This window comes from Zalophus californianus, chromosome 11 (assembly GCF_009762305.2).
Source record: "Zalophus californianus isolate mZalCal1 chromosome 11, mZalCal1.pri.v2, whole genome shotgun sequence".
Classification (NCBI taxonomy): Eukaryota; Metazoa; Chordata; class Mammalia; order Carnivora; family Otariidae; genus Zalophus; species Zalophus californianus.
Genome location: NC_045605.1, coordinates 105,920,410 through 105,942,909, shown reverse-complemented (window position 1 = coordinate 105,942,909; position 22,500 = coordinate 105,920,410). Strand labels below are relative to the sequence as shown.

Sequence of the window (22,500 nt, the reverse complement as noted above, 5' to 3'; positions counted from 1 at the left end):
CCCCAGCCCTGAGGCAGGAAAGGGCAAGCCTCCAAAGACAGGTTTGGGGCCCGTGGTTTCACAGTGAGTGTGTTTGAACCCAAACCGCCGGAAATGGTTACCGGCTCCCCTGGGCCTGTCTTGTGGGGACCCCAACTGCCTGTGGCTGCCCCTCCCAAGTTCCTCCCTGCCGGGGGTGGGGGGACCCGCACGCCGGTTTCCAGTCTCCAAGCTGCGCAGAACCCACCCGCGGCTTGCAGCTGCCCCTTCCCATCTGGCCCCGTGGGGAGCCAGGCTTCCGGATCCCGTCCCCACTGTATGAACTGGAGCCCCCCCGCCCCCATCCCCAGACACCGAGGCCACGTTTTCAGGTAGCCGCGTTTTCATTCCTCCCTCCCACAGGCCCCTGTCCCCAAATGTTCCTAGCCCCTGCTCCAGGCTATCACAAGGACCCGCTGTCCCCACGCCCCCCGATCTCTACCAGGTCTGTGCCCCCCTCTGCCCGCAGGAAGACGCCCGGCCCCGGGTCCGGTTAGCCCCGTGGGAACGGTTTGTCTTCGAAAACAGGAACCCGGGCCGGGGGCTGGGCGGGGCGCCCCTTCCCCACCGCAGTCCGCTTCCTGCCCCTCCCGGCTTCCTCTGCCCAACACCAGGCAGGGCGGGGGGCATAGGGGCGTCTGGGTGGGGAGAGAGAGCTCTCGGTTTAGTTCCCCCCCCTCCACGCCCCGCGAGGCCTGACCTCCGCTCGCCCACCCTCCGCGCGGCGGGTGGCGCAGCCCCAGCCCGCGGCCCTGGCCTCCCGGGCGGCGCGGCAGGGGAGGGGTTAAGTTGCCGCAGGGCCCGCCGCGTGCGGGGCGAGAGGGAGCCCCCGGTGGGGGGAGGCGCAGCCAGCGGTTCGGAGCCCCGCGCAGGGGCGGGAGGGGCGGGGAGGGGAGGGGGCGGCCGCGGCGCGGGGGCGGGGCGGCGGGAAGCGGGGCCGCGGCGCGGAGAGCGGGCGGGAGCCGCAGCCGCAGCGAGGCCGGCGGGCGGGAGCGCACGGAGGTGGCGCCGGCCCGGCCGGGTGCGGGCTCAGTGCCGCGGGTCCCGAGAGTGAGTGAGCGAGAGCGGGCGGGGCGCTGGGCAGAAGAGGGCCGGGCCCCTAGGGCTCCCCCTCCCCCCACCCCGGGCGACGCAGGCGGGCTGGGGGCAGCGGGTGGATTGGTGGGTGCAGAGTCTGCGGCCGGGTCCGGGGTGGGAGGGAGAGAGCTGAAGCGCCCTGGACAACCGCGGGAGGGGGCGGCATCCGCGGCACATCCGGCTCTTCCCAGCCACGTCTCAGCGGGACCTTCTCCCGCGGACCCCCCCATTTGACAGATAAGAAAATTGAGGCTCCGAGAGGCCAAGTGACTCTCAAGGTCACGCAGCGAGGCAGCAGCGGGGCTAGACGGGGTTGGCTATGGGTGGCTCCTAGGAAAAGTCGGCCAGAGAACTCAGGAGAGTAGCCCCCCTCCAGCCCGGGGGAGTTTGTGTAGGGGCGGGGTACCTTTTCGTGGGGCCAGGCCCTGCCAAAGTCCGGGAATGAGGGGTGGCAGGGCGTTGCGGCCGCAGAGCTTGTCCTGGACTGCGGATGAAGGGGGGGGGGGGCGGCGGAATGGGCGTGTGTGCGCACCCATGGGGGCGTGTGCGTGTGTGGGAGTGTGCATGCGTGTAGGTGCCCTGTCTTGTGTGTGTGCACACGTGTGCGATTCCAGCGCCTCTGTGGCTGCGGAACTCCAGGTTGGCCTGGCTCGAGTGAGCTGCAAGTCCGGGAACTGGCCCCATCAACGGGTTTGCGTTCTGGGCTGGAAGGCTGGGTATGTGTGCCGGAGGGTTCCTTCTTGCAGGTGTGTGCGGGGTGTGAGTGCCATTGTGTGTCTGAGACGGAGGATGGGAGGCAAGTGCCTGAGGCTCGGGTGTGTGTGTAGGGGGGCGGGTGTCTTACACCCCAATATGAGCCCCTGGCCTCGGGTATAGAATGAGTGTGTGTCCCTGCATGGGTGCGTCCGACCCTGCCAGTGACTGGAGTTGCTGGTGGATTCAGCCAGGCATTCTCCACCCCTCACGGCGCTAGCGCCCCCTTCTGGGCACCCTTCTCTGTGTGCTCGAACGTGGCCGGCCTCTGTGTGCGCTCCCAGTTCGACTGTGCAGTGTGGGGGCCTGGGTCAGGAACTCCGGCTGGGGAGGAAGACGGTCTGCTGAAGGGCTGAGGCCGGACCCCTGGGGCCTTCACTGAGGAGGTGGCTTGGGAGCGCGCGGTTCCCAGGCTCAGGCTTCCCGTTGACGCCTCCCGGCCGCCGCGGGCTCCCCCCCACCCCCACCCCGCCCGAGGAATGTTCTTCTCCACTCCAGCTCGCCTCCCCAGGGGCAGGCCCCTGGGGGCTGCCACAGCCCCGCCTCCCCTCCTAGGGAGCCCAGGAGGGGGCGATGCGGGCAGGACGCCTGGGTTCCTCCCTCCCTCCCATCCCAGGGAGAAATTCCTCCGAGGTCCCCTCAGGCTCCGGGTTCCCAAAATAACCCTGCGGGGGAAGGGAGGCTGTGGCAGGAGGGAAGCGGGAGGGGCGCGGAGCCGAGCCGCGGGGTGCTGCAGGTGCCTCTGGGGAGAGGACGCGAGGGGAAGAGGGCCCAACAGGGGCTGGGGCACAAACCAGTCCCCGGAGTCCTGGCTCGTCCCCATCCCCGGGGAGTCCCCCTCGGCCTTCCCGTGACTCCGAGGGTGAGCCGGAAGCCTCTCGGCCAGTCGGTTTCCCAACTGGTGGGTTGCACCATCCGCGGGCCAGACCGTTTAACCCCGGGAGTGGCCGCAGGGGACGACTCCGCCCCTGCCCAGCAGGGGGCGTGCCCGCCCCGCCCCGCCCCGCCCCGCCCCGCCTGGCGACTCGAACCCCCCCCCCCCCCCGCCCCGCCGCCCGCCGCGCCTCCGCAGACTCCCTCTCTGCTTCTCCCGGGACAGGGGTCCGGTCCGAGCCCCGTGGGAGGCTCCGGGGTGCAGCTTGGTCCAGCCTACCCGCTCCGGCAGCCATGGCGGGCACCCTAGACCTGGACAAGGGCTGCACAGTGGAGGAACTGCTCCGCGGCTGCATCGAAGCCTTCGGTGAGTGGCACGGGAGGGCACACCCAGCCTGAGCCCAGCCCCGAGCCTGAAGCGGGGTCCCTGCCTCCAAGGACAGACCCCCAGCCTAGACCCACCCAGTTCCGTATCCTGCAACCTTTTTAACGAAAGCCTGCTCTTCGTCACAGGGTAGAGAGATCCCTACGCTTCAGAAAGATTGTTTCCCTTCCCTAGTATGCCGGCTTTGAAGGGAGAGGGATGGGATCCCCAGACTCTGGCCCATGAGGAGCATTATCTGTCTCCCCGGAGGATCCGGAGGAACTCTCTATCTCCGGCCTGGGAGCTGTTTCCGGCTGATGGGGGGCAGCTTATCTGGTGAAGGGGTGCCCCTTCCCCCAAGCACTCAGGAAATGACCTCTGGGATTCCTGACCCTGGGGAACCCAGGCTTCTTCCGCCCCAGCTGGTTCCCCTCGGGACGATGGGCCGGGTCAGATGCTCCCCTCCTCCAGTTCTTCGGATCCTGCCTTATCCCTCTCCCACCCTACCTTTTCTCTCTCATCTGCCTGCTGGTTTCAGAGTCTGGGAAAGCAGGTGGTGGGCGGGGGGCCAGATATCCGGCGGGGCTGTGAGGTAGGCTTGAGGGACCGCAGCTACGGGACCAAGGGTCAACCCGCTTCTCTCTGACCCCTCGGAGTTAGATGACTCCGGGAAGGTGCGGGACCCTCAGCTGGTGCGCATGTTCCTCATGATGCACCCTTGGTACATCCCTTCCTCTCAGCTGGCGGCAAAACTGCTCCACATATATCCTTCGCAGGCCTCGCCATGGGCCCCGCAGTCCCAGTCCATGAGGGAGCCCGGCTGCCCAGCCCAGGCCAAGATTGGGCTTCGCGAGCCCCTCCTAGGACCTAGAATTCAGGCTTGGCCCAGCCTTTCTCCACGGCCTAGGCTCCACCCCTTTCCTCCTCTCGACTCAGGCCCCGCCCCCTCCCGCCCCCCCTCCCGCCCCCTCCCCCCCTCCCGCCCCCTCCCCAATCTGGGCTTTACTCTCCTGCTCCCTACAGTCTAGGACCTGTCCCTACTCCCAGTCCAGGTCCGTCCTCTGGCCTATCTACCAGGACCCAGGCCATGCTTTCAGCCACCCCCAGAACCTAGCCCCCTTCTCAGCCGTGCACCCTCCCAAAGCTCACCCCTCACCCCCCCAGCCTTCAGCCCCTTTCCGACAGGCCCCACCCCAGATCCCGCCCCCAGCATTTCTCCTAGGACCAGGCCGGGCCTTCAGCCTCCCGCCGGAACTCGGAACCCTTCCCCTGCCTCCCTTTCTAGAATTAGTCTCCATTCTCGATTTCCTTAACTCTCCTTCACCTACCAACAATCCCGGAAGGACAACTCCAATTCGCTGCAGGTGAAAACATGCCACCTGGTCAGGTAAGTCTTCCTTTTGGGGCTCTGTCCCCTCCTCTTGCTTCCTTCTCTCAGGCTTCAGACTGGCCTGAGGAGTGGAAAGGGCACGTTCTGGGAGTTGGTCGTGTGGGTTTGAGTCCTGGCTCTGTCCATGGTGGGTGTGCTGCTGCAGGCTTGCCCCTTGCTCGCATGGGCCTGGGTTTTTGGATCTGCACAGCGGGGGTGGGGAAAGAATGAGCCCCGAGGTGTGTGGGGGGGAATCACAGTTTGGGGCTCTTTCCCCCTCTCTGGGGAGCTCCGGTCTCCGGGGACGATGGGGGAAGGACTGCCTTGGGTGACTGGAAGCTTCTAGCAGGTACTGGATCTCAGCATTCCCAGCAGAGTTTGACTTGAACCCTGAGCTCGCTGAGCAGATCAAGGAGCTGAAGGCTCTGCTCGACCAAGAAGGGAACCGGCGGCACAGCAGCCTCATTGACATCGAGAGTGTGTGCGTGGGGCAAGCTAGAGGGCTGGGGAGGGCACTCAGCATCCCACGCCATCCGTGCTTAATAAATGTTTGTTGACTTGAATGAGTGAGGGTCATGTCACTCTCTTGCTTGAAAACCTATGGCTCCTTGTCACTTTCACAATGTCTCGGCCGGGGATTAAGGCCTTTGGTAGTCTCCGGCCAGCTTGGCATTCCTGCCTCATCTTCCACAGCCCACTCCCATCCCACGCCCTCCATACTGCAGCTGCGCGGTCTGCTCGCCATTCTCCAGCCTTACCTCCCTTCCCACCATGGTGCTCTGCTCATCTGAGTCCCCTTGCCTGCCTCTCTGTGTTGTGAAGACTCCGCTCAAGTGTGGAGTGTCTCTGGGCTCGGAGGGCTCGGAGGCCTCCCAGGGCAGAATTTGTCATTCCCTCCTGTGTTCCCCCACAGCACTGTGTGCAGACACCCCGCCCACCCCTGCCGGCCCGTGCAAAGACCTGTATATGTGCCATGCTGTTTTGTGACTGTTTTTGTGTCCGTCTCCCTCAGTAGACTGTGAGCTCCTCAAGGGCAGGAACTGTGTCTTGCTCATCTCTGTCGCCCCAGCGCCTAGCACAGTACTTGAGTGCATGACGAGGGGGAGATTGCAGGAGTTGCTGGGACGGGGGACCTCAGTGTCCGGTACAGTGCCTCAGATGGTATAGGTCCTCTGTCAGCTTGAGTGGTGTGTCTGCATGAGTGTGGGGCCGCACGAGATGGGGCGTCTCCAGCAAAGGGCTCACTGCCCCTGCCCCACCTCCCAGCCCCACCTACAAGTGGAAGAGGCAGGTGACCCAGCGGAACCCCGTAGGACAGAAAAAGCGAAAGATGTCCCTATTGTTCGACCACCTGGAGCCCATGGAGCTGGCAGAGCATCTCACCTACTTGGAGTATCGCTCCTTCTGCAAGATCCTGGTGCGGCGCAAGGGCCTCAGTCAGGGGGTGGAGTGTGGGCTGGGGAGAGGGTCCCAGGAGGAACGGGGTCGGTCCCTGGGGTAGGCAGGGTCCCGGGGTGCGTCGGGGGTTTCAGTGTAACCGATGACGGGCAGCTGGAGGGGGAGGAGTGGCCATCTGTGAGGGGAGGGGCCCGGCGGGGCTGAGGCCACTCCTGCCCCCAGTTTCAGGACTATCACAGTTTCGTGACCCACGGCTGCACCGTGGACAACCCGGTCCTGGAGCGATTCATCTCCCTCTTCAACAGTGTCTCACAGTGGGTGCAGCTCATGATCCTCAGCAAGCCCACGGCCCCTCAGCGAGCCCTGGTCATCACGCACTTCGTCCACGTGGCAGAGGTGCTTGCCTCTCCCCCTCTCCTAAGCTCCCAGGGGGCCAGGAGGGTGACTCCCTCCTTTCCACTCACCCACTGCCTCCTTTCCAGAAAAGCCGGGCCAAATCCTGGGCCTTGTTCAGTGACTCACTGCCTTGCCCCTCCTCGTTCTCCCCCCCCACCCCCCCCAGAAGCTGCTGCAGTTGCAGAATTTCAACACGCTGATGGCGGTGGTTGGAGGCCTGAGCCATAGCTCCATCTCCCGCCTCAAGGAGACCCACAGTCATGTTAGCCCTGAGACCATCAAGGTGCCTGGGACCCCGGGGGGGGGGGTGTCAGGGGAAGAGCCTCATCAAGCCTGTGGGGCCAGCCTTCCCGGGTCTGGCCTCACTGAGAACTCCCAGTAGTGTTGGGGGCTGGCCACTCCCGTCCCCATTTGACAGATACAGAAACTGAGGCTCGGAGGGATTCAATGCTCTTACTAGGTTACACAGTGAGAGTGGCAGAGTGAGGGCTCACAGGTCTGCCTGACCCCAAAGTTTGCGCTTTTCTCCTCTCCGTATATTTATCTTTTCACATATTGGGTGACGTCCGTATAGAGACGTACTGAAAGCATATGTGCGATTAAAGAAACATTATAAAGAAAACGCCTGTGTAACTACCACCCAGGTCAAGAAATAGAACATTGCCAGCCCCCCGAAGCTCCCAGCACCTTAAAGCATAGCCCCCTCCCCATCAGAGGGAACAGATGTCATGACTTTCGTAATGATGATGGGCTTGCTTTTCTTTATAACCCTACCACTTACGCACGAATCTCCAAACAATGCGGGGTTTTTGTCGCCTGTTTTTGGATTTTCTATGAATGGAATCCTGTTGTATGTTATTTTATGTCTTGCTTCTTTCATTCTTACATTCTGTTACTTGGAGCAGTTGTTCATTCGGTTCTGTTGCCATATGATATTTTCTTGTAAGTCTACCACAATGTATAGATCTACTCTCCTGTTGAACATCTGGGGGTCTTTCCAGTGTGGGCTGTCACAAACAACACAGCTAGGAACATTCTTCTGGATCTTTCTCCTGTGTGGTTTTCCTCCCTGAGCCTCAGTTTCTTCTCTTGTGAAGTGTTGTTGATAGTCCATGCCCAGGCCTGGTGCACAGGTGTGGTATTGGGCTGTGGGTGTTCCCTTGAGCTCATGACCTATGAACTCTGACACTCTGGGGCTAAAGGAGACACTGTCAGGGGACAGTGAGGGAGGATTTTTAACCTTTCACCCACCCCTGACTCTGACCCCTCACCCCTCCCATGTTTCCCGGGCTGGGGGGTGGGAGGGTAGTTGAGCCAATGGTTGTGTGTGTGTGTGTGTGTGTGTGTGTATGTGTGTGTGTGTGTGTGTGTGTGTGACCCTCTGTCTTCTGCCCACCCCCACCCCCAGCTCTGGGAAGGTCTGACAGAACTAGTGACGGCCACGGGCAACTATGGCAACTATCGGCGCCGGCTGGCGGCCTGTGTGGGCTTCCGCTTTCCCATCCTGGGCGTACACCTCAAGGACTTGGTGGCCCTGCAGCTAGCACTGCCTGACTGGCTGGACCCTGCCCGGACCCGACTTAATGGCGTCAAGATGAAGCAGCTCTTCAGCATCCTGGAGGAGCTGGCCATGGTGACCAGCCTTCGACCACCGGTGCAGGCCAACCCCGACCTGCTGAGCCTACTCACGGTGAGGTGTTGGGAGCAGGGATGCTGGGGGCCTGGGCACCAGGATTGACAACCACACCCGGTCTTGGGCTTGTGCAAGGTTGTGGACTTTACCTTGAGTTCGAGGTTCTGAGAGAGGGACTGAGATCCAGCCTGGGCTCTAGGGTTTGGAGTGGACTCTGAGATGAGTTCCAGGCTCTGAACGGGGCTATGGACGGAGGTCTGAGCTCAAGGCTGCCATGTGGGCTTTTTGTGCTGGGCCTTGAAGCAGGTCCTGGGTCCTGGGTTGAGTTCCTTGGAATGGGTTGTGTTCAAAGCTTGGGGCCCAGCTCTGGGTTCTGGGTGCAGGGGTGGTTTCTAAACATGGCCTTGAGCTCAAGCCCAGACTTGGACTTGGTTTTGGGGTCTAGGATGAGAGTGAGGTTTGAGTCTAGATCTGGATTAGGTTCTAGACATGGAGCTGGGGCTTGGGTTTTGGGTTTAGAGTGAATTCTTAGCTGTTTCTAGGCTCTGGACTGGGATCAGGATTGAAATCTGAGCTGGATTCTGGACGTTGGGTTGGGTTCTAGGTTGGGGCTTTATCTCAGAGCTCTTGGCTGTGTTCTGACCTGGATTCTTGGCTAGATTCTTGGCAGTGCATTGTGCTCCAGGTTTGGGCCAAGATGTGGGTTCTGGTCTGTGTGCTAGGCTGGCATGTGGTTGCTGGCTCAGTCTCATGACACTGAGATCACGACCTAAGGCGAAATCAAGCCTGAGCCACCCAGGCGCCCTGTTGCGGTGTGTTCTAAGCTGGCTTTTGTCCTGAGTCTAGCTTCTTTTTTTTTTTTTTTTAAGATTTTTTATTTATTTAACAGAGAGAGACACAGCAAGAGAGGGAACACAAGCAGGGGGAGTGGGAGAGGGAGAAGCAGGCTTCCCGCGGAGCAGGGAGCCCGATGCGGGGCTCGATCCCAGGACCCTGGGATCATGACCTGAGCCGAAGGCAGACGCTGAACGACTGAGCCACTCAGGTGCCCCATGAGTCTAGCTTCTGGACTGGGTTCCAGGCCGAGCTATGGCCTCTAGGTGGCCCTATGACCCTGGGCTCTGGACAGTGGGCTCCTGAGGGCAGCAGGGGCAGTGGGTATGATCAGACCTGTGTGTGTCCCAGGTATCTCTGGATCAGTATCAGACGGAGGATGAACTCTACCAGCTGTCCCTGCAGCGGGAGCCACGCTCCAAGTCCTCGGTGAGATAGGGAATCCCTGCTTCCCCACTCCGCCCGCCCTCTTTGTCTCCTACCTCTGCCCTTTCTGAAAATCCCAGGACATGAGGGCAAGCAGAGCTCTTAGAGGTTACCTCACCTCTCCAGCTTGTTGGGTGGGCTCCCTTCTCCCCAAGGCTTCCCCCCCGCTCTGCTCTCCTGGGCCCTGGGCTCCCTCGCTCTGGCCCTCACTCAGTCCTGACCATTCCCATAGCCAACCAGCCCCACAAGCTGCACCCCACCTCCCCGACCCCCAGTGCTGGATGAGTGGACCTCAGCTGCCAAACCCAAGCTGGATCAGGCACTCCTGGTGGAGCACATCGAGAAGATGGTGGAGGTGAGACTCTGTGGCCCCCTGCCCTGGCACCTGTGGGGCCGGGGGACAGGTCCGTAGGACAGGCCAATCAAGAGCGATTTTGCCAGGCCATTCCCCTTGGAGCCACACCAGTGCCATGTTCAAGGGCCAGTGCTCAGTCTCCAGAAGGCAAGTGGCATAGCCAGTGGGTGGGGTTGGGGTGGGGGTATGGAAGAGGGAGATAAAAGGGGAGAAGGAGAGTCACCCACATCTGAGACATCCTTCCTAATGTGGCCTGGGAATAGGGGCAGGATGGGGCTGATGCTTGTTTTATCTCCTGCCCTTGTGTGTCCCTCTGCGTGCTCCAGTCTGTGTTCCGGAACTTTGACGTCGATGGGGATGGCCACATCTCCCAGGAAGAGTTCCAGATCATCCGTGGGAACTTTCCTTACCTCAGCGCCTTTGGGGACCTCGACCAGAACCAGTGAGGAGGGCTGGGGGCTGGGAGAGAGGGAAGGCAGGCTCACTTCCCCTCCGGTTTCAGCTTCCTCCTGTGCAAGAGGAGGCCATTGAACCAGATGATCTCGGCAGAGGAAGCTACCAATGTGGGGAGGGGCTCTTATTGGTGTGTGTGTGGGGGGAGGCTGGCAGCTATGGCACTCATTCAGACAGATGGGGGGCTCCACCTGAATCTTGCAAAGACTGTGGCCTGGGGACATAGATGCCGCTTTATTTGTGGAGCTCACAGCTGGCAAAAAGTGTGGGCAAGTTCAACTCCTGGGTAGCCTGTTTTAATGAATAGAAAAGAAAGGCCTGTAATTAGCAGCACCCACTTGCTTATCAACAATTCACATCCTGACAATTTGGACAAACAGCTGGTTCTCTGAAGTAGGTTAAACATGCCCCCCTGCAACCATGTTCATATCCCTGTTTTGCTGAGCGGACAAAACTCCAGTCAAAATTTACAGTCCATCTCGGGCGGGGCGAGTTATATTTTAATGTTATTCATGTTTCAAAAAATCTGGTGGTTTTTTTTTTTTTTTTCATACTGCAACACTCCGTGGTGAAAAAGAAATCCAGGTAGTAAAATAGACTTAGAGTGAACAAAACCTATGAAGTAAGAAGTGAAAATTCCCTTCCTCTTTCCCCCTCTCTTTCCCATGGGAAGAGGTTATATTATCCTTAGTAACTTGTTAGCAATGTTACTGGTTTGGCAACAGAGTATCCTTCCAGTCTTTTTTCCCCATGTATGTGCAAATTGATACAGATTCTGTTTGTCTGGGTCCCTTCCATGGACAAACAGGGTTCTGGTACAAATCTGGCTCTGCCCATGGTGCTGGTTGTAGTTGCTTTGTTTCTGCTACCAGAACTGAGACCGAGTTCTAGGTTAGGTCCCTGGGTTGGTGGGTGGATTTTTTTCCAGGGCACACTTTCAGTGAGGGTGCAGTCCTTGGAGACCTTGGATATAGCTTCACACAGGGGTCTCAGCCTTCACTCCCCACCTTCTGCACGCCCCAAGCCTTATGCCCAGCACAGCTGGGTATCAAAACCCAGCACCTGGCTCACTGGGGCCACCCCCTCCTGGGGCAGCCTCAACATCTGGTCCCCACTTCCTGCGTCAGCTTGAAGCTCGCTCTTTGTTTCTGCAACTTGGGGATTTCCATTTCTTTCTCGAAAACTCACCTATGCCCTTAAAGCAAATGTGGATGTATTTTAACTAGGCTCTATGTATTTGTAGTAGTAGGATTTTCAGGTTTTTGTGTTGTTGTTGTTGTTGTTGTTGTTGTTTAATCGCTGTCTTGATGGAACTGCACATCTTGGTTTTTTGCTTTTGCTTTTGTTAGCCACCTAACCCTTTATCATGGACAGCTTTCCACGCTGCTTTATGCAGAACGACCTCATTCTTTAGAATAGCCGCAGCATAGCCCCACTGTGTAGCTGGGCCGTCATTGGCCTCACCACTCTCCTACTGACGGACATGTAGACTGTTCCCAGGTTTTTGCTATTAATATATGCCATGCTTCTGTGAACATCTTTGTACCCTTGCACTCAGGTCACTATTTCGGTAGGAGAAATTCCTAGAAGTGGGATAATTGCATCAAAAGATATGCACATTCTAAATTGGAAGAGAGACTGCCAAAGTGACCTCCGGCAAGGTTGTGTCAGCTTGCACCCCCATCAGCAGTGAGCAAGTGCCCATTTCCCAACTTCCCTGCCAACAGTGGACGCTATAATAAGCTTTACAATTTTGTCAGTCTAATTGGCAAATGGTGTCTTGGTTAAATTTGAATCTCTCCAATACCAGTGGGGGTAGGATATCTTTTCATATGTTTATTGGCCTCTTATATTTATTCTGTGGATTGCCTGTTCATATTCTTTCTCCATTATTCCACTGGGTTCGTTGGTCTTTTTCTCATCAATTTTCAGAATCTGTGTTAATGAATATTAACCCTTTGCTGTTGAATGTGTTCGCAAATATTTTCTCCCAGTCTGTCATTTATGTTGTCTTTTGCCATATAAAATTTTAAAAAAATGTCGTGTGCTCAATATGTCAGTCTTTTCCTTTATGGCTTCTCGGATTTGTGTTATGTGTAGAAAGGCCCTCATCTCCTGGAGATTACAAAGTTATTCTCTTACACCTTTTCAGATACTTTAATAATTTTTATGTTTTTACATTAGTGTTCTCAGTTTGATGAAGATTTAATGTTCATGCACAGTGTGGAGGTAGGAATCCAGGGTGATATTGTTTTCTAGATGGCCAGTGGCCCCCATGCCCCATTGAACTGAGGGGTCAGTCGCCTGGGTCAGGTCCCGGAGCCCCAGATATAATGGGCAGGAGCTTCCAACAAGGACCAACCCTGCCGGAAATAGCTCCTAGTGGCCCAGGACCTGCTAACTACACAGACACTGTTGTAAATGCTTCCTATGCACCTGCCTCACTGAATCCTCACACAAACCCTCTGAGGTGCAGGGATTATCACAGTCCCCATTTGTAGAAGCGGAAACTGAGGCACAGGGAGATTAACTAGCCCAAAGGTCACACAGCCAGGAAGTAGCCGACCGAAATTTGAACTGAGGTCTGTCTCCCAAGCACATGCTCACTCTTGTCCTACTTTACGTTGATGGGTGAGAAAAGCGTTCTGTGGGCAGCCCTGGATTATGTGGGGGAACCCTGACTGCAGGTGTCCTTCTGACACTCACATGAGAGTGAGGCACACGCGGCTTTTCCCCGATCTTACCCGGTCCCGCATCTCCTCACAAATCTCTTTTAACTCTCAGGGCTCCCCACTGGTGTTCCAAAGAGCTCACTTTGGAAAACAAAAGCTGATGATCTCGTGGGCAAGTGCACAGCCCTTTTAGTTAGTGTCTACCCCAAGTCTGTGAAGTGGCCGGGGCAGGAATTATGATCCCCATTTTTCGGCGGGAGGAAATCTGGGTGGGGGGGTGACTGGTAGTGGGGCAAGTGACTTGCCCAAGACCACACAAGTAGTTAGTAGCCGCCCGCGCATCTGCCTGACTCCAAGGCTAGCGTTGTCTTTCCTGCACCAGGAATCCAAATCCAAAATCAGGAGTTGGGTGAGGATCTTTACCTGGTAGGGAGCTTCCCAGTGGGATGGGTTAGGCCTGTTGGTGGGTGGTCCAGGGGAGGGCCCGACCTGAGGCGCTCCCCCTCCCCCGACAGGGATGGCTGCATCAGCAGGGAGGAGATGGTCTCCTACTTCCTGCGCTCCAGCTCCGTGCTGGGCGGCCGCATGGGCTTCGTGCACAACTTCCACGAGAACAGCTCCTTGCGCCCGGTTGCCTGCCGCCACTGCAAGGCCCTGGTGAGCCCCCGCCTAAGCCCCGCCTAAGCCCCGCCCAAGCCCCGCCTAAGCCCCGCCTAAGCCCCGCCTCTCCGGCCCTGGCCCCCTCCGCCCGCCTCGCGCGCCCCCTGGCCCCGCCCCTGCTGGAGGCTTCTCTGCCGGGGCAAACCGTATTAATCCCGACTGTCTCTCCTCTCGCTGTTCTGCGCCTAACTAGCCCTGAGAGGGGCCCAGAGAGGGTCAGTCCCAGTCCCTGCCCTTGAGAAGGAAGACGTAGAGTCATTAGCTCTAAAGACCTCTTCCCCAGCACGGCCCCCTCCTCTATTTCAGATCCTGGGCATCTACAAGCAGGGCCTCAAATGCCGAGGTGAGCAGGGCTGGTGGGCTGAATTTGGGGGGCGGGGGAAGAGTTACTCTCTGGGTAGGGATTCTTATTTTGGTGGGGCAATTGCCGAGCAGTGAAGAACCTTGCAGCCAGAGAGGCACGATGGTCATATTGAAGGGGTGGGGGGTAGCCTTCAAGTGGGTTTTGATTTTGGTGAGACAGCTGCCCAGGAACAGAATTTTGGAGAAGGCATGCACTGGCAAGTAGGATGAAGAAGGCACTTTGGAAGATTCTTATTTTGGTGGGGCAGCTGCTCAGGAGCAAAAGAAACTGGGGAGAGGTGGAGGCCTGGAGAACGGGATGAGGGTGTTCTGACAAATGGCCCTGGCTGGGCTCCCCATCTGCCTCCCCCAGCCTGTGGTGTGAACTGCCACAAGCAGTGTAAAGACCGTCTGTCAGTTGAGTGCCGGCGCCGGGCCCAGAGTGTGAGTCTGGAGGGGTCTGCACCCTCACCCTCACCCACACACACCCATCATCGGGCCTTCAGCTTCTCCCTGCCCCGCCCCGGTAGGCGAGGCTCCCGGCCTCCAGGTAAGAGGGGATCTCATTCTGTTTTGGTCTCTAAAGGGAGGAAGGCAGGGCCATTCTGGCAAAGTATTAACTTATCCAGGATGGAAACCGTTCCAGAGTTGGTAATTCTATTATTTTGGTGGGGCGATAAAGAAGGGTTGAACAGGTAAGGGGGCCAGGAGGGGGCTTGGGAACCCTTGATCTTCTGAAGCTAAGAGAGGCTAATACATAAAGAAGAGTAAAAGTGAGAGAGGTTTCAAGATTTCGGTCACAGGAGCACCTGGCTGGCTTAGTTGTAGAGCATGTGACTCTTGATCTCCGGGTAGCGAGTTCAAACCCTATGTTGGGCATAAAGTTTACTTAAAAAAAAAAAAATTCCAGTCACACTCTTATTTTGTTAGGGGGATTGACAATGGATTGTAGAGGGAGTTGTGTGAGCCATTTGCCTGTATTTCCCTTTTTGGCTGCTCTGGACACCATTCTGAGAAAAGTCCCTTGCCCTGAACATCTTTGGCGGCTCTCTTGGGGTCTCTGGTGGTACCTTTAGGGTCAGTTTGCTGAATGACAATTCCCCCAATGATTGTTTTGCTGAGAACAGTCTGAGCAACCATGTTAAAGGGGGGTCTAAGGCAGTTGACCGCAACCGTTTGGATTGGCATTAAGTCCTCAAAAATAGAGGCAGGCACCAGGCATAAGTCCTCAAAAATAGAAAAGATGAAACCATTTGCATTGAGCCTTCCAGAAGTGCTGGGGGTCTAAAATGTGAAACACACACAAAATTGACATTTTAAGCAAACTGCACTGACAAATCTGTGGCTGTGAAAAAGCTGCGGCGGAATGAAAACTTAGAGAAAGAGCCTCAAAAATGAGGCCAATTGGTCATTTGGTGAATTGATTTTTGTTGGATGGACCTGCTTCCGGGATGGGGTGGGGTGCCTCCTGTGAGTGGGGGAAGGGCTGCCAAAGGCATGAGGACCCAGGTGTTGTTCCTGTGACCCCCCCCCCCACTTCCCTGCAGAGATCCGAGAAGAGGAGGTGCAGAGAGTGGAGGATGGCGTATTCGACATCCACTTGTAATGGATGGTGAGTCGTCCCTTCACAGCCTGTGCCACTGACGGCTGGGGCATGGGGGCGGGGGGGGTGGGATCGGGATACAGGTGCTCTGTCCAAATGGCCCAGGCCAGGTGGACTCCTACTTTTTTGGGGAAGGTCTTCCTTACAACCTCTATTTTGTTGTTGTTGTTTTTTTCCTTCCCAGCTGTGACTGGATCAAGCACTCATATCTGCCTTGGAAAAAAGACTTGGACCAGAGCAGAAAGCCTGGGGTGCTGGGGCAGCAGGCTGGGGCTGGGGGGTGGGGTGTGAGGGTAGCATGCAACTGAGGGTTGGGCCAGGGCTGGCGTCCCTAAGGTTGTACAGACTCTTGTGAATATTTGTATTTTCCAGATGGAATAAAAAGGCCCGTGTAATTAACCTAGACCATCAGAGTCTAGAATCTTCACGGGGGCGGGGATGGGGTCGGGGGGCCGAGAACTGTAATCATAGGGACTAGAGTCTTGGAGTCTAGAACTCTGTAGTCAGAGAATCTTGGGAGGTCTGGAGTCTCATGTGTTGGGAATTGTAGGGGGACTAGAATTGGGAGCTAGAACTGTAGAACCAAAAAACCTTGGACTATAACAATTTGGGGAAGGGTCTACAATCTCCAGGAGTCCAGAATCTTGGGCGTCTAAAACTTGAAGCTTGTGCTTCTTTGCTCCCAGAATTGCTGGGGCCAATGGTCATGTATAACCATAGCCTTCAGCCCATAGCCAAAATTCCCTCGCTTGACAGGTGGCCTTTCAGCCCCAGCTTGAATCCTTCCAGCAATGGGGACCTCACGGCAGAGAATCATGGGGGAGAGAGGGCAGCCCAGAGTGCTGGCTGAGGGGGAGGGGAAGGGGTGGGGCCCTGGGCAGCCTAGGCCCCAGTAGCCCCTGCTGGGCTTGCATGCTTCAGGGTGGGGGGGTGTACTGCTTGAGCTTGCAGCCTCCTGGCCCCGTGCTGCTGCCAGCCCAGCCGGAAGGACGGCAACTTCCAGGGGAAATGCATATTGATCCTGCTCTCAGCCTCCTGTGGCCTCTCCCAGCCCAGCTCTTCCCTCCTGAGTTTGCAGCACGGAGGTTTTGGGGGTCACCGCTACCTGAGGAAGGCTAGCTAAGACCACTTCTAAGGCTGGTCTGGGTGAAGAGGGTGGACTGGGGGTCTTCTTAAAGATTCTGAAGCTGGGCCAGGCTCCAAGCAGCCCGCGGGAGAGTGGGGGAGTTACCTCCTCAGCCCCCAACCTGGGGTGTATCCTCCAGCAGCTGTGGATTGTCCTGGGGGTGGAGGCTTGAGCACCCCAATCCCTACCTGCAAAGCAATGGCCTCAGCACCTCCCTCAGGGTCCCCTGACCCCATGCCCACCTCTCCCCTTGAGACCCCACTCCTGGCCCACTCCTCATTGAGGTCACCTCCTCCCCCCATCCTGTTACATCTCAGCTGCAGCACCGCCCTCTGTCAGGCCCCCAGTCCTGTCCCCCATCGGGTCCCTCGCACTAGCGTCCTCAGCCCCCTCCTGCCCTTCCCCCTCTGAAGGCTGTAATATCCGTTTCACGATTTGGGGGCTGAGTTGCTATAACAACAGACGGCGATTGTGTTGTGAAGAGCAGCTCGCTCCCTGTGCCGCCCGCCTCCCGCGCTGCCTCCATCCCTGCAGCCTGGTCGGCTCTCCTCCCTGCAGACCTCAGCCCCAGCCGGGCCTCTTCCCAGTGTGTGTGTGTGTGAATGCAGATGTGGGCTCAGGTCTGCCCTGCCCCGGGAGTGTAATGTGGGACTGTCATTTCATGGTTGCCTGTGTGAATGTGGTGTACGAGCTTTCACATTGTGTGTGTGTGTGTGTGTGTGTTTGTGTGCACAGACACACATGCTCTATTTGCTGCCTTTTCCCCCTACCGTGTGTCCCCGCTGGACTGTGCCTGGGAGAAGGGCCACATTGAGTGGGTGCCTTTGGGGGTGGTTGTCTGGAGGTGGTGGGTCCCAACTACTATGGGTAGTCTGAACCTTGGACCTTGGGGGGAGACATTCCTGTAGCTGGGGGGAGGGGCAGGAGGTGCAGGAGCTGCCAGGTGACCTTTCCTGCCCTTGATGGGCAAAGGTGGCCGAGGGAGCTGCGGGTAGGGACAGGAGACAGATGCTCACTCTTACATCTCTCCCTGCCCCTGTCCTCCTGCTCTCCCTTTTTACACCCATCTGAAAGGGTCTGAGAGAATCTGTGAGTTACTGCACCTGTCTGCCTGTCTCTCCGTGCCCTGGTGTCTGGCTGGGCAAGTCTGTGTGTGTGTGTGTGTGTGTGTGTGTGTGTGTGTGTGTGTGAGCGGTGGGGGATGGGTGGGGCAGTGGCCTGTGGGGTCAGAGAGCCTATTTCACATCTACAGTCCCTGACTCAGCAGTTCCCATTCTCTGGCTCCTCTAGTGGCCTTGGTGGGGCCAGGCTGAGGGTCTTTCCAAGGTCAGAGTGGGCCTCGAGTCTGGGACCTGGCTTAGGGATCGCTCTTCCAGACCCCTAGGAAACGCCCCTTGCAGTCTGGGTCCCCTCCTCCCCCACACAGTCTGGAGAGGAAGACCACTTTGTGGGTGGGTATCCCCGCCCATCTACTCGGTAATTGGCCACTCCTGTGCAAAGTGCTTCACGGGGGCAGAATGACCCTGTGAGCAAGTCCTCTGTGTGCACCTATTCTCCTGGGCGTGCATTTACCTCTGAGTGTGCAGGCACTTGTATGCTCAAGTTTGTATGTGTAGGTGTATGTTCTTGGGCAAGCATGTGCTTCCTGTGGGTATCTTGCCCCAGTGGGGCATTTCTGCAACTGTCCCTGGGTGTCTCTTTGGGAATGCCTGTGTGCACATGGATAGGTGGGCATGGCTGTGAGGGTGTGCCCCTGGGTGCCCGTGCCTGCATTAGTAGTGGAACGTGAGTGTTCTTGCATGTTGCCTCTGGCTAAAGAAGCACCACCTGCTACGGGCTATGCAAATCGCGGACCCTGCGACAGAGATCAGGGTTCTGGGTGAGGTGGCAGAACGGTCTGGTACACACACACACACACACACACACAGCCTCATTCAGAAGCCCAGTGTCCAACTTTGTGGTACACACACTAGGTGCCAGGTCCATCTTTGATTGGCTGAGTGAGGGAAGCGGTGTCCCCTTCCTCCCACACTCATGCACGCGCACAGTTAGGGTGTCCTCACCGGGAAGGCCTCCACCCAGCGCCACGCTCACTCTGAAACTCCTGGTTGGGGAGGAGAACAGAGGACCGGATTCCTTAAGAGATCCAGGCAAAGTGCAACCTCACCTCTTCCCCCAGTCCTGCCCGGAACTCTGGACGGGGGGTAGGAGCAGGACTGCGAACCAGGCTTCAAACTCGGATTCCCATCAGGCAGGGCTGGGAAACCCCAAGCCCTTAGGTCTACCCCGCCGTCATCGCTGCCTTTCCCTCCCGCACTGCCTCCTTCCTTATCCCAGCTGAGACCCTCACGCCTCAGTTCTAGGGGAAGCCAGGGCGCCCTCGGGCGGTGGGAAGCGGAGGCCAGGCTAGGGGCTGGAAAAAGCCCCCCCGCGGCCTCGGGCAGGTCCTCCTTCCCTAGGCTCCCGGCAGCCCGGGCCCGTCCCTGGGAGTAACCAGTAGAGGGCGCTGCGGCCCGAGGCCCCTCACTTGGTCCTGCTCCCTCGGTGCCCCAAGTCGGGGCCCAGAGCCTCTCCTTGGGCACGTCCCAGTCCTGGGCGCTGCCACACGGGGCCGTTGGCCAAGGGATGCGGGACCCGAGAACCCGACCCAATACGGGAGAGGTTAGGGCGTCTGGGTTGCCGGAAAAGACATTGGGGGTGAGTTGGGGGTCTGCCTGGTTGGGAGCCTGGGCGCCAGGGCTAAGGACCGCGACAGGCGGGGCAGGGCTCGGATGCCCTGGGGCCGGGACGCCTGGGTCCCCGGCAGGGGAGGGAGGTGGGCCCGTGGAGCAGCGGGACTGGCGGCTTCTGCGCCTTCGCATTGGCTGCGCCGCTCGTCCGTTAGCGCAGCGTGGCCCAATGATCGTGTCTGGGGGGCGGGCACTGGTGCTGATGCTGCCGTCAGTCGGTGTTGCAGGGATGCGGCGGCGGGAGCAGCCGCCCTGACTCGCAGAGCATCCTCCTCCGAGCGGCACCGCGGCGGGGCGGGCGGGCGGACGAGCCGGCGGGCGGGGACGCGGCGGGGAGCGAGAGAGGCGCGAGGCGGCCGACTCCGCTGGCCCCGGCTCTGCCACCCGCTGGAGACGGGGCGGCCCTGGGGCTCTGATCCCCACCCTCCAGCTCCTGGCGCCCTCAGAACCAGGTACGGGGGGGGGGTGGCTGCGGCGGAGACGGGCGGGGGGCGGGAGCGGATCGGGGGAGGGGAGCGATCGGAGGGGCGGGGGAGGCAGGAAGGATGGATTGGGGGGCGGGGGCGCTGCCGCGCTGAGAGGGCTGGCTAGGTGACAGCGAGGAGGCTAAGTGGCTGGGGAGGGGGTTGGGGGTCGGAGGCTCCCTGTGGAAGGGGCACAGGTCCTGAGTAGGGGTGAATGGAGAAGGGTGGGAGGGAGGGTCGTTGGGGGAAGGGATGGACGGAGAAGGAGGGGCATCCGGAGGGCTGGGAGGGAGGCTCTGAAGGGGGGGTCCCCAGTCTGTGCTAGCCCCAAGGGCTGGAAGCAGTGTTCATCCAGAGGGGCTGGGAAGCTGTTGTGCTCTGAAGGGTCTGCAGGGGAGAAACCAGCGAGGAACTGGGCTTGGTGGGAGAAGGAGAGGGCGCTGGAGAGGGGAAAGAGAGAAGTGGAGAGGCAAGAAGGGAGGAGGGGCCAGGCCAAGGGCTTCATACTGGGGGCCACCACGGAGGACCAGGCTTTACTGGGGGATGGGAGCCAAGGGGAGAGGAGGTTATCGGGAGGGAGCAGAGGGGAAGGTGCCAAGGAGCTTGAGGCAGAGATGGGTTTGTGCTGGTGGAGAGCCGGGAAAGATAGGGGGCCTGAGGGAGAGGAGCGGAAGCTTGCGGGGGAAGGTTGGGGGCGATGGAGAGGGAGACTGGGAAATCAGTAGGAGGGGGCTGTGCTGGGGTGGGAATGCGCTGGGGGCAGCGACAGGGTTATGGTCAGAGAGTGCTGCAGGGAGAGGCAGCTGCAGGGCCCTGGGCTTGCTCCCCCACCCCCAAAGAGGAGGGGACCATTTCTCATGTCCCGGCCTTCCCCCCAGCTGAAGGAGCCATCTGCCCTGGGTTCTTTGGGCTAGGTGTGAGCCCTTGAACCCTCGATGGGCCCTTGGAGGCAAAATTGGCTTTTCGGGGGGTGGTTGTCTTCTTTACTCTCAACCTCTACCTGAGTCCTGGGTGAAGGCATTTGGTGCCTCACTGAATGAGCAAGGGCTGGGAAGGGATTGTTTCTTGGTGCCTGGAGGTGAAGGGGGTAGTCGTCCAGACCTGGAGGGATGGAATAAACCTTAGGGGGTGGGTCTTGGGCATCCAGTCCTCTCCACTGCCTTGGGGGTTTCCATACACCTCTGGTTTTGTGTGTGTTGGGGTTGGGGTTGGGGTGGGGTGGGGGAGGACCTTCCACTCGCTCCCGCCCCTCCTTCTGTCCACCTGCCTTGTGTCTGGGTATTCCTTCTGGGGGACTTTAGGGCTTTGCATTCTCTATCTTCTGCCAGAGAAGTAGAAAGAGAAAGGAGACAGAGGGAAGAAAGAGTGGAGGGAGGTCGGCTGGTCTGTTAATCGTGAGGCCTTCTGTTTTGTGGGTGCTTCATCCACTCCAGTCCCTAAGTCCTCCTGTCTCCAGGGATGCCTCTGGGGATGCTGGCATCTGAGGCTGGGTTGGATCTTCCTGAGGGCAGGGGAGAAGGGTCTAGCTGGGGGTTCCTTCATTCCTGCTGGAGGAAGTGTTCTCAGACCCATCCTGTCCTCAGATCCATGGGTGGGTGGGACTGACCGATTGGCAGGGGCCGGTGGTCACTGGGTGGCTGGGAAGCTCTCTCCAGGAGTCGGGGTTCTGTCCTGGCTTCTTGGCCTGGGCTGAATCCACACTAAGGGCTCCTGAGAGGCTGGGGCTGGGCTCTGGAGGGGCTGGCTGTTAGGGACCTCTCTGGGAAGCTCGCAGTCTCTGCCCGGGTCCAGCGGCTCCCTCCTGCCCGCCCTTGACAGTGACACAGACAACCTGACACTGATACATACACTCGGTGGCACCCACCCAGACACACACCTACACAGGCACACACACCTGCATACACAATACACCTCCCGGCAGCACACGCCTACACTCCCTGCCCGGAGACTGCCACCTCGCTGCCTGCCTCAGAGACCTCCCCCAGGTGCCCTGTGCTCATGTACGCGACACATGCATGGCCCCTACCTGCCCCCGGAGCCCCAGCCCCAGCTCTGCACTGTCAGCCCTCACCCTCACACACACACACACACACACACACACACACACACACACACACACACACACACACACACACAGCTCCCCACCCACCCATTCACTTCCCCAGGAACCAGGGTCAAGTCAGCACTCTTGCGCTCCTCCATACACACCCTCGCCTCCGGAACACACCCTCCCGGACACCCCCAGCCCCAGTCGGCATCACGATGTGTCATGGTACCACGCTGCCTCAGGCCTTTGTGTGTGTGTGCACCCTGGCACACGCTCGTGCTTGCTAACACCCTTTATGCCCTGGCTTACCCCCTAAGCTTCTCCCCCACTTTCATTCGCTCTCGTTCACTCTCATATCTTTGTGCCCTGCGAGAGCCCCCTCAAGCCCCAGGCCCTCCTACCCCTCCTGACCACAACCACAATCCCTCCCTGTCACTAGCTACACCTGGCCTTCCCCAGAAACTCCCATTTCTAGGCCCCCACCCTCGGCACTAATCCTTGGGGGCCCTACCCCTGCCTGACGCTGGAGCCACGCTGTCCATTCATCCCAGCTCCGAGCTCAGCCCCCAGGGGGACGCCAACCATGTGTCTCACACGCCACCTACCCTGCTGCTCCATCTGTCGGGGCGGCTCCCCGCCCGGCTCCATCCACACTGGCAGGCCCGTGGGGCTCAGAGACTCACTCAACAGATAATCCAGCATCTGCATGGCACCTGATCATTTACAAAGCCTTCTTGCCACCACCATGGGGGCGCCATGTGGGCTCAGCTCTGCCCCTCAGTGAGCCTCAGTTCCTCATCTGTAAAATGGGGGTCCTCGTACCTACCTCATGGGGTTCCTGCAAGGACTAGATGAGGTGTCAGTAATAATAACAATTGTATGCATCACGTTCCTATTGTGGGCCCGGC

The 22,500-nt window shown here is 58.8% G+C and overlaps 1 protein-coding gene across 7 annotated transcripts; it reads left to right on the top strand.

Annotated features, from left to right (window-relative positions):
- Positions 1–91: 91 nt before the first annotated feature.
- On the top strand, positions 92–15,621 carry RASGRP2 (RAS guanyl releasing protein 2). Of its 7 annotated transcripts, none has more exons than XM_035722776.1 (17): positions 92–350; positions 2,948–3,088; positions 3,746–3,848; positions 4,410–4,472; positions 4,801–4,935; positions 5,721–5,871; positions 6,075–6,248; positions 6,415–6,531; positions 7,657–7,938; positions 9,067–9,144; positions 9,374–9,496; positions 9,823–9,938; positions 13,137–13,278; positions 13,588–13,624; positions 13,997–14,173; positions 15,171–15,235; positions 15,411–15,621. In XM_035722776.1, exons 2-16 carry the CDS (start codon positions 3,016–3,018, stop codon positions 15,227–15,229), a joined length of 1,830 nt encoding a protein of 609 aa, XP_035578669.1. In that variant the 5' UTR covers positions 92–350; positions 2,948–3,015; the 3' UTR covers positions 15,230–15,235; positions 15,411–15,621. The 7 variants fall into 7 exon arrangements, with proteins under 7 accessions (XP_035578669.1, XP_035578670.1, XP_035578667.1 ...); XM_035722777.1 differs by lacking the exon at positions 92–350 and adding an exon at positions 952–1,068 and having other exon boundaries at positions 4,804–4,935; XM_035722774.1 differs by lacking the exon at positions 92–350 and adding an exon at positions 952–1,068.
- Positions 15,622–22,500: the final 6,879 nt, after the last annotated feature.